This window comes from Anomaloglossus baeobatrachus, chromosome 5, assembly GCF_048569485.1.
Source record: "Anomaloglossus baeobatrachus isolate aAnoBae1 chromosome 5, aAnoBae1.hap1, whole genome shotgun sequence".
Lineage (NCBI taxonomy): Eukaryota > Metazoa > Chordata > Amphibia > Anura > Aromobatidae > Anomaloglossus > Anomaloglossus baeobatrachus.
The window spans coordinates 527,345,075-527,356,561 of NC_134357.1; the positions used below are offsets into that span (position 1 = coordinate 527,345,075).

Consider the following 11,487-nt stretch of genomic DNA (forward strand, 5'->3'; position numbering starts at 1 on the left):
GGTCAGCATCCGTGACTCAGGAGACCAGGCCGAGTGACCTCGGGTACGGGGTGGAACAGCCCCTGACAACAAACGAGGAGCCCCCGTACCCCGGTTCGTGACAGTCAACCAGTATGCACCAACATTGGGAGTGTGTAGAAGAGACGTGGGATCAGGTTTCTGTCGAGACATGCTTGAATCTAATCAAGAACTTGCCCCGAAATATTCAGGCAGTTTTCAAAGCAAAAGGTGGATGTACTAAATACTAACAAAATAATACAAATGTAAATTTAGATTTTTAGGAGCAAAACAGTAATATTGCAATGACATGACATTAGCAAATGAGAGATATCTTTTGTTGCATCAAGATTATACCTTGGCTTTGTTTGTGCGACTTTTCCACTCCCTGTTCTTGAAGTAACATTTGTTGGCTATTCAAGTGAAGGATAATAATATTCCTGAATTTTCTCCATTTATATACAATCTGTCTGACTGTGGATTTGTGGAGTCCAACATATTTAGAGATATCTTTGTAACCTTTTCCTAGTCTGAGGAGCAGAGCAAATCTCTTTTTTGAGTACCTCAGAAAACTCCTTTGTTTTTGCCATCATACACTTCCACTATCATGTGTTCTGTGAAGATCAGACTTTGATCGATCGCTGCTCTTGTCATTATATTGATTGAAAACAAAAGACTAAAGGGCCCGTTACACACTACGATATATCTAACGATATGTCGTCGGGGTCATGTCGTTAGTGACGCACATCCGGCATCGTTTGACATATCGTAGCGTGTGACAGCTACGAGCGACTGTGTACGAGCAAAAATACTCACCTTATCGTTGCTTGTTGACACATCGCTCATTTTCAAAAAATCGATCGTCCTTCTGCGCGCCGGTTGTTCATTGTTCCCGAGGCAGCACACATCACTCCGTGTGACACCCCGGGAACGATGAACTGCAGCTTACCTGCGGCCGCCGGCAATGCAGAAGGAAGGAGGTGGGCGGGATGTTACGTCCCGCTCATCTCCGCGCCTCCGCTTCTGTTGGGCAGCCGCTGTGTGACGTAGCTGTGACGCCGAACGTCCCTCCCCCTTCAGGAAAAGGATGTTCGCCGCCCACAGCAAAGTCGTTCGGGAGGTAAGTACGTGTGACGGGGGTTACCGACTTTGTGCGACACGGGCAACAAATTGCCCGTAACGCACAAACTATGGGGGCGGGTGCGATCGCACATGCGAACGCACGATAAATTGTAGCGTGTAAAGCGGCCTTAACTTTGATAAAGGATGGCTCAGGAAACCTCTTGAGATATCCCTGAAATGCTGAAGCGGCCACCAGTCATTTTTGTCATTATCACAAATATTTTATCAAAAGAAAATGTATTATTGCTCAGACAAGAAATATGCAAGAGCACAAATGTTGTTCTTGTCATTTACCATACATGTTGGCAACACAACTATAGCCAGTGATTAGCTCCAAAGATCATGTGAAGGTGCAACATGTGCTGTTCTTAAATATTGAGACATTGCTTTAGATCTCCTAATATGTTTCCAGATATGGTATTATTTTATGATTTTACTCTTTCTTCTCAGTTGAGAACTTCTATAAAACCAAATTCTCCTGATTTGACACATCAAGGATGGATAAGGACAGGGACAAGATGGTGGAGAGGCTATTACACCTCACCCTAGAGATCCTCTTCCGGCTTACTGGAGAGGTGAGAGATGCTGATGACATTACATTACATCATTCTTATCTATGGGAATAACAGATGGACAGAACTGGAGAGGTGAGGACTCTGGGAATCTCTGCAGTGAGATTTATTAGGCTTTGTTCACACACTGAATATCAATAGTAAAAAAATCAATATATTTTTTTACAAAAGTCCAAAGTAATAAATTTATAAATTTTTATTTGAGACAAAAATCAAAAATCAAAACCACACATACAGTGCCTACAAGTAGTATTCAACCCCCTGCAGATTTAGCAGGTTTGATAAGATGCAAATAAGTTAGAGCCTGCAAACTTCAAACAAGAGCAGGATTTATTAACAGATGCATAAATCTTACAAACCAACAAGTTATGTTGCTCAGTTAAATTTTAATAAATTTTCAACATAAAAGTGTGGGTCAATTATTATTCAACCCCTAGGTTTAATATTTTGTGGAATAACCCTTGTTTGCAATTACAGCTAATAATCGTCTTTTATAAGACCTGATCAGGCCGGCACAGGTCTCTGGCGTTATCTTGGCCCACTCCTCCATGCAGATCTTCTCCAAGTTATCTAGGTTCTTTGGGTGTCTCATGTGGACTTTAATCTTGAGCTCCTTCCACAAGTTTTCAATTGGGTTAAGGTCAGGAGACTGACTAGGCCACTGCAACACCTTGATTTTTTCCCTCTTGAACCAGGCCTTGGTTTTCTTGGCTGTGTATTTGGGTCTTTGTCTTGTTGGAAGATGAAATGACGAGCCATCTTAAGATCCTTGATGGAGGAGCGGAGGTTCTTGGCTAAAATCTCCAGGTAGGCCGTGCTATCCATCTTCCCATGGATGCGGACCAGATGGCCAGGCCCCTTAGCTGAGAAACAGCCCCACAGCATGATGCTGACACCACCATGCTTGACTGTAGGGATAGTATTCTTGGGGTCGTATGCAGTGCCATCCAGTCTCCAAACGTCACGTGTGTGGTTGGCACCAAAGATCTCGATCTTGGTCTCATCAGACCAGAGAACCTTGAACCAGTCTGTCTCAGAGTCCTCCAAGTGATCATGAGCAAACTGTAGACGAGCCTTGACATGACGCTTTGAAAGTAAAGGTACCTTACGGGTTCGTCTGGAACGGAGACCATTGCGGTGGAGTACGTTACTTATGGTATTGACTGAAACCAATGTCCCCACTGCCATGAGATCTTCCCGGAGCTCCTTCCTTGTTGTCCTTGGGTTAGCCTTGACTCTTCGGACAAGCCTGGCCTCGGCATGGGTGGAAACTTTCAAAGGCTGTCCAGGCCGTGGAAGGCTAACAGTAGTTCCTTAAGCCTTCCACTTCCGGATGATGCTCCCAACAGTGGAGACAGGTAGGCCCACTCCTTGGAAAGGGTTTTGTACCCCTTGCCAGCCTTGTGACCCTCCACGATCTTGTCTCTGATGGCCTTGGAATGCTCCTTTGTCTTTCCCATGTTGACCAAGTATGAGTGCTGTTCACAAGTTTGGGGAGGGTCTTAATTAGTCAGAAAAGGCTGGAAAAAGAGATAATTAATCCAAACATGTGAAGCTCATTGTTCTTTGTGCCTGAAATACTTCTTAATACTTTAGGGGAACCAAACAGAATTCTTGTGGTTTGAGGGGTTGAATAATAAATGACCCTCTGAATAAACTTTTCAAAATTTAAAAAAAAAAAATAAAGAAATAACATTCTTTTTTGCTGCAGTGCATTTCACACTTCCAGGCTGATCTACAGTCCAAATGTCACAATGCCAAGTTAATTCCGAATGTGTAAACCTGCTAAATCTGCAGGGGGTTGAATACTACTTGGAGGCACTGTATACATACAAGAGATGAATGCAGTAAAAATCAAGGACAAAGCAGCATCATAATATTACACATAATAATATCCAAAATAGGACATAAAAGTGACCTGTGCATCAATATATCATCACCCAATATGTTTATAATAAATATCTATTCTGAAACATAAGGATTATAAATAGAAGGTGTCTGAGTGCATCATATTGCACATACCCCTTATGTAACAAAACAGAAACATTATTCTAATACTATATGGACCACAATAGATGTAAATGTGCACAGTAGATCACTTTAAATAATTTATGTGCGACCACCCAGTGGCTTGAAGAGCTGTGACTGCAGTACCGATCTCATGCAATAGGTGGATCTATTACAAAAATGAACTGCAATAGCAACATGCTATACGTTGATCCACCATATGCCTTCCAACACAAGGTGTCAGCCTCAGCAAACCGCAAGAGGATCACATAAACATAGAAACCGCTAACCACAACTCTAAGCAAAAGGTTACCTGGGTGTAAGAGTGTAAAAGTGCCGCCACTGTCCTTTCCCTGAAGTACGTTTCGCTACCCGGCTTCTACAGAGGTTAGCGGTGCACAGGTCACTTTTATGCCCTATTTTAAAAATTATTATGTGCAATATTATGATGCTGCATTGTTCTTGATTTTTACTGCATTCATCTCTTATATGTATATGTGTGTGGTTTTGATTTTTGATTTTTTGTCTCAAATAAAAATTTATAAATTTATTACTTTGGACTTTTGTACTCCATTCGGAAAAAAATATATTGATTTTTTCCATTGATACTGATTTTTGGTAATGCGAGTGTCCCTGCATAAATTGACCATTGTTTGTGTTGATGCATCTTGTTCACACACTGCATTTTTACTCGCATTTGTTTTTGTGTTTTTGCTGCAGAAATTTCTTGAGAAAATGGTTGTAACCTTTCTGCAGACATTCCCAAGCAAAACCTATGGAAAAAAAAAATAGCTGTGCGCACACTGCATTTTTTTTCTCAAGAGCATGCTTTCTGCAGAATTTCTTGAGAAAAAGAATGTGCATGTCACTTCTTTTCTGCAGGTACCTGCGTTTTTTTGCCATAGATAATGGTAAAAACCTCAAGGACCAACCTGCAGAAAAAATGCACCAAAACCGCACCAAAAATCGGTGCGGTATTGGTGCGTTTTTTGACAGCAAGTGCGCTAATCTTTCAGACTCAAGAAATTTCTTGAGAAAATTCCTTTTTCTAGTGTGAACAGAGCCTTAATGTGTCTCTCCATAATCAGGGTTACACAGTAGTGAAGAAGACCTCTAGTGAGCGCTGTCAAGCCCCTGTGTCTGAGGGATGGGGAAGACCCCTGAGCCCAATCACAGGGCCTCCACCTCACCCCCTGATACATGAGGACATCAATGACCAGAAGATCCTAGAACTCATCTACAAGATGATTGAGCTGCTGACTGGAGAGGTGACACTGCTGGGAATGCTGGGACATTATACAGTAACGCTATGAAGGGATCGGGTGATGACGGTATCATTGTATGTGTCAGGTTCCTATAAGGTGTCAGGATGTCGCCATCTATTTCACCATGGAGGAGTGGGAGTATTTAGAAGGACACAAAGATCTGTACAAGGACGTCATGATGGAGGTTCCCCAGCCCCTCATATCACCAGGTAATAGGACGAAATATACACAGCCTATAATTATCTGAATGTAAAGAATGAATTCAGTCCCTGTATGTGTTTCCTCCAGCTCTATCCAGTAAGAGGACAACACCAGAGAGATGTCCCCATCCTCTTCTCCCACAGGACTTTGAACTAGAAAATCCTGATGTTCTTCAGGATCATCAGGTAGATGGAGAGAAGGTGTCATGAAATCTCCCCTATGATGTGTAGACGGCTGTGAAGGTCTTGTGCTCAGTCTTGTTTTATCCTCCAGTATTATATGTATTATACTTGTGTAATGAGAACGGAGGAGATGGCAGGATTAGAGCTGATCATAGATGGGACTTCTCCTTCTGTCTGTGACTTTTACAATATTTGTTTCAGGGTGAAGATCTGACTCATATTTATACTACAGAGACATATGTAATGGGTGATGAGTGGTGTAAAGAGGAGATTTCTACATATGACTACCCAGGTGAGTAGTATCCACTAAATGCAGAAAAGTCATAGATTCTTCTTAGTCACTGGCTGGTACACCTTTGGGATATTTGTTGGGAGCTCTGTGATCTTTCAGGTTTTTCAGCTTTAGGTTTTATGTATTGTACTCACTTACCGTATTTTTCGCTTTATAAGACGCACCTGATTATAAGACGCACCCCCAAATTTGGTGAAGGAAAAGAGAATTTTTTTTTTTAATGTTAAATGGGGTCCGTCTTATAATGCCAGTGTCCGTCTAACAAATCATATAGGGTATATGTCCCTCATAGCCCCCCATCCTAAAATTAGCCATCTTAATCTTGATATGGCCCCCTTATATTGAATATAGCCCCCTTTTGCTGGCACACGTCCCTCAGTGATGCCAAATGTCCCCCATTGCTGGCACACGTCCCCTATTGCTGGCACACGTCCCCTACAGCTGGCACACGTCCCCTACAGCTGGCACAGGTCTTCTGTAGATGGCACACGTCTCCTACAGCTGGCACAGGTCTCCTATGGATGGCACACATCCCCCTGTGCTGCCCATGGCTCCCTATGGATGGCACACGTCCCCCTGTGCTGCCCATGGCCCCCTATAGATGACACACGTCCCCCTGTGCTGCCCATGGCCCCCTATGAATGGCACACGTCACCCTGTGTTTGATATGGCCCCCATGCTGCTACCCATAGTAAAATAAAAAACTCTTTACTTATCTTCTACAGCGCTGTCCTCCCTCGTGTCTCCCTCCATGCTGCTGAGCCCCTGCACTTCCTGCTTCTCGGTGCCGGTCATGTGATCGGCACAGCAGAGTGACATCATGTCTGCATGCCTGATCACAGCGGCAGCAGAGAGACCGGGGAGACACGCTGGAGGAGGCAAGTAAAGAATTTTTTATTTTACTATGGGCAGCAGCATGGGGGCCATATCTAACACGTGGGGGAGGGGGGGGCATTTGCCATCAAAGGGGGGCGCAGGAACATATAATATGCGTTGCTCCCCCAGCCCATCACCGCGGTGCAGTTTCAGCACCACGGTGATGGACAGCGGCAGTGCATATTATATGAGCGGGAGCAATAGATCTCCCAGTGCCTTCTGCAGCCTCCACTAGCCTGCCTCAGCCTCCAGCACCGCTCCAGAGCTGCTCCCCTGGTCCTGCAGTATATAATCCGTATATTCGGATTATAAGACGCACCCCCTACTTTCCCCCAAAATTTGGGGGAACAAAAGTGCGTCTTATAAAGCGAAAAATACGGTATATAGTGCCATTATTTCCAGAGTGCTTTACAGACATCATCATCACTTTCCACATTGGTGCTTTCAATGTAACTTCCCTATCAGTATGTATTTAGAGTGTGAGAGTACACTAGAAAATCTGGAGGAAGCCCACACAAATATTGGGAGAAGGCTGCTTTCACACCTCCGGTTTCTGCAATGCGGCACAATCCGGCACTTTGCAGGAAAATCGCAACCGTTTTTTTTTGCTGCCGGTTGCGATTTTCCTGCATAGACTTTAATTAGTGCCGCATTGTGCCGCATGGCCTTGCGTTCCATCCGGTTTTTGCCGAATGCGGCAGATTTAGCCGATGCGGCAGCCGGATGCAACGTTGCCTGGCACGTTTTTTCGTGCGGCCAAAAAAAACGCATCGCGCCGCATCCGACCAATGCGGCGCAGTTTTCAATGCATGCCTATGGCGGCCGGATGCGTCGCGATGCGGCAAAAAACGCATCCGGCCACCGCATGCGGTTTTTGCCACTGCTCATGCTCAGTAGCATGCCGCAAGCGGCAAAAACCGGACGGGCCGCATGGGAAAAATTATGCAAAGGATGCGGTGTTTTCACCGCATCCGTTGCATAGCTTGCACAGCCGGATTGAGCCGCACAGCTCAAGCCGGATGTGTGAAAGCAGCCGAACATACAAACTCGTTTCAGATGTTTTCCGTGGTGAGATTTGAAGCTAGGTCCCCAGCGCTGCAGTACTAGCCACTGAACCACTATGCTGCAACAGTACTAAATAGATATGACTGAAAATATGATATTGATATAGACCAGTGTTTCTAAAACTACAGAAATCACAGCCCCCAACAGGTCATATTTTCAGGATTTCCTTAGGATTGAAGAGGTGATGTAATCATTATCAAGAAATCAACTGCAATACTAGGGAAATCCTGAGAACAGTACCTGTTGGGGCTGTAAAGACTGGAGTTTGGGAACCACTGTTAGGCCCCTGCACACGTCAGTGTTTCTAGGATGTGTGGCAACTGTTTTTTTCCCAGATACTACACGTACCCATTATCATCTATGGTGATCTTCACATGTCCATGTGAAGCACACATGTGTCTGTGTGAACCAAATGGAGAAGTCCATGTTTAACCTGTAGTTTATGAATCCGTGAAAAATATATACAGCACACAGATGATATTCGTGTGCTATCCATGTCCAGAATTAAATGCATTCAAGAAATTAATTATTTTATTTATTAAAGATGTGCAAATGTGATAGAGAGATAGCTTGTAGAGCTTTTTATTAAGCAAAAAAAAAATTTAAAAAATAACATGTGGTCTCCTTATGTTTAGTAACCAGCAAAGGTAAAGCAGACAGCTGAGAGCAGGTATCAGCAGACTGGGACGGTCCATGGTTGCTTGGCACGTCCCAGTCTCAAAATAGCAGCCCACAGCTGCCCCAGAAATGGTGCATCACATTAGATGCTCCAGTTCTGGTGCTTCTCCTAGGCTCTTCCCAATTGTCCTAATGCTTTTGCAATTAGAGTAATGCTTTTTGGGTTGATATTAACGGTGCAGTGTCCAAAAACAAAGCTGCCATTACTAACACCAGCGCTTGCACAGCAGACATTAACCCCAAAAGCTAAGGCAAACGTTTGGTTAAAATACATTACAAAATTTCTTCAGATAACGTGGTTTAATGTTTTTGACTTTAGATCATATCTAAGTAACAGTCATCAGGTAACCATGCATACTGCTAGCAATCACTGTAAACAACACAATATCCTGGAGACTTAACTGAAGACATTTGTGTCAGTACCTCGCAGAAATGATATAACAGCTGTTATTGGAGTTTTGATCATTTACAGCAGTTATTAGTTTTTTGCACAATTGCTTGCAGTATTCTTGATTATTTTGGGGGACCAAAAACTGTTTATCTTGCAAGGTTTACACTGCAGTGTGAAGACTAGAGGATAGAAATGAGCGAACCTGAGGTTTGATGTTTGGAGTTCGGGTTCGGTAACTGACTTAAAAGAAAACAAGGTTGAGGTTTGAAGCTCGAGTGAGTTACGAGTGCCAACCACTCAAGCAAGCAGCACTGGGTGGAGCCACAAACTGCCCAATTACTGACTTCTATTGAGGTCGGATCAAGTAGGGGGTCACAAACGGAACTTTAAGGTTCGACTGCACCTGCCGAACCCAACTTCCAAAGGTTTGCTCATCTCTACTAGGGGATTCTTTACACTCAGCTCCTCAGTCTGGTCGCTGTCACATGGAGATCTTGCTTCAGATCAGTAAAACTATATTCTAGGAGTTATGTGTACCTGATAAATGTACATTATTTAATATTGTTAATAAACCTGTTGGTTCTCTGTACCTAAAAAGGGGAATATTAACCAGTCTGGAACATTATTTCTCAGAATTGACAGACTTTTCTATAACTATTCATGAGAATTATGGGATGTTTCGGTATTCTAAGCTTTTAATTCGTATAGTTTCTACTCATGTATTTATCATGATTTCAAAGAAATATGAAGTAGTGGTCTCATGAATAAGAAATGCCTTAACATGATTTATTAATACATTGTGCTTTAACAGAAATCTATGTTTGTTTATTTTTCTACCTTCTATTAAATTTGAACTTTGGTACATGCCCTGCAATCTTAATGCAAATGTTTATATAGAAATTTTGCAAAATATAAGATTAAGATTCTAATATATAAAAATGAACAAAACAATAACTTTTATTCTTTGTAGGCGATTGTATCCGAAGTCCAGAGGGACATGTTATATTTTCAGATTTGAAAGAAGAGGATCATGATATCACACAAGATGCAAATCATGAGCATGTCATTATCTCAGATATACCATCAGCTCTTCACAGCCAAGATTTATCATCTGATCCTTTTCGATATGTCCTATCTTCTGATTCATCACAGACTGTTAAGCAATATAAAAATTACACAGGGGATGGGGAAAATGAAAGATCTCACAAACTGGATTATCCATTTGCTTGTTTAAAATGTGGAAAACGTTATGCGGATGTATCAAATCTTGTTAAACATGAGAAAAGTCACACAGAAGCAAATGAATGTTCACATTCAGACTATGAAACATGTTTTACACAGAATTCAAATCTTTTTGAGCATCAAAATGCTAATGTGGGAGAGAATTCATGTTCTGAATATAGGAAATGTTTTACTGCTACTTCGAATCTTGTTATACATCAGAGAATTAACATGGGGGAGAAACCTTATTCATGTTCTGATTGCGGGAAATTTTTTATAGAGAAATCACTTCTTGTTACACATCAGAAAATTCACACAAAGGAGAAGCCGTTCTCTTGCACAGAATGTGGGAAATGTTTTAACTACAAATCAGATCTTACAAAGCATCAGAGATCTCACACAGCAGAGAAGCCATTTTCATGCTCAGAATGTGGGAAATGTTTTTCTCGGAAATCAAATCTTGTTGAACACCAAAAAATTCACACAGGGCAGAAGCCATTTTCATGTTCAGACTGTGGGAAATGTTTTAAACAAAAGTGGGGTCTTGTTACACATCAAAGAATTCACACAGGGGAAAAACTATTCTCATGCACAGAATGTGGGAAGTGTTTTAACGATAAATCAAACTTTGCTGTGCATCAGAAAACTCATACAGGGGAAAAGCCATTTCTATGTTCAGAATGTGGGCTATGTTTTATCCGAAAATCGTCTCTTGTTAGACATCAGAGGAGCCACTCTGGGGAGAAGCCATATTTGTGTTCAGTATGTGGGAAATGTTTTAAACAGAAGTCATATCTTGTTACGCATCTGACAATTCACACAGGTGAGAAGCCATTCTGATGTACAGATCTAACTTATAATAATAAAAAAATGTATTTATATAGTGCCAACATATTCCACAGCACTTTACAATAAGTGGAGACAAATACAAACAAAAAACAAAGTAACAAATATTTCAACAATTACAGGAGGAGTGAGGGCCCTGCTCGCAAGCTTACAATTTATTAGAAAAAGGGGTGGACACAATAGGTATAACATGCTTGTTATGTATGGTTCAGCCATCATTATAATTAATAGGAATTTCATCTAACGCTGCATGATCTGGTTATCAGCAAGGATCTGTCCAGTGCAGTTATTGTGTGCATGGAGGATGTGGAGAAAGATTAATAGAAGGGAGCAGATATGACTAACATTTAGAAGGAGGGAACAGGGGAGAGTTAGGTTGGTGAGTTGAAGTGTTAGGCCTGTCTAAAAAAGATGTCTTTTTATAGCACTTTCGAAGACATGGAGGTTAGATATTTGTTGAATCTTTTGGGTTAATGCATTCCAGAACACTAGCAAAGCTTGAGAAAAGGCTTGGAGACGAAGGTGCGATGTTCGGATTATTGAGGATTAGAGTCTTATTTCAGTTGAAGAACGGAGAGCGCAGGTAGGGTGATAAACAAAAATGAGAGATGGTGAAGAACTGTGAAGAGCTTTGTGGGTGGGGGAGACAAGTTTGTATGGTATCCTGTAGCGGATGGGCAACCAGTGTAATGACTGGCGCAAGGTAGAAGCATTGGTGAAGCAGTTAGCCAAAAATATGACCCTGGCTGCTGTACTCAGGATGGATTGGAGA

General features: G+C 42.2%; 1 protein-coding gene across 1 annotated transcript; it reads left to right on the plus strand.

Annotated features, from left to right (window-relative positions):
- Positions 1-5,033: 5,033 nt before the first annotated feature.
- Positions 5,034-10,980, plus strand: LOC142312105 (uncharacterized). The gene is made up of 4 exons (XM_075350988.1): positions 5,034-5,172; positions 5,252-5,349; positions 5,548-5,638; positions 9,619-10,980. Exons 1-4 carry the CDS (start codon positions 5,040-5,042, stop codon positions 10,707-10,709), a joined length of 1,413 nt encoding a protein of 470 aa, XP_075207103.1. The 5' UTR covers positions 5,034-5,039; the 3' UTR covers positions 10,710-10,980.
- The last annotated feature ends 507 nt before the right edge of the window (positions 10,981-11,487 follow it).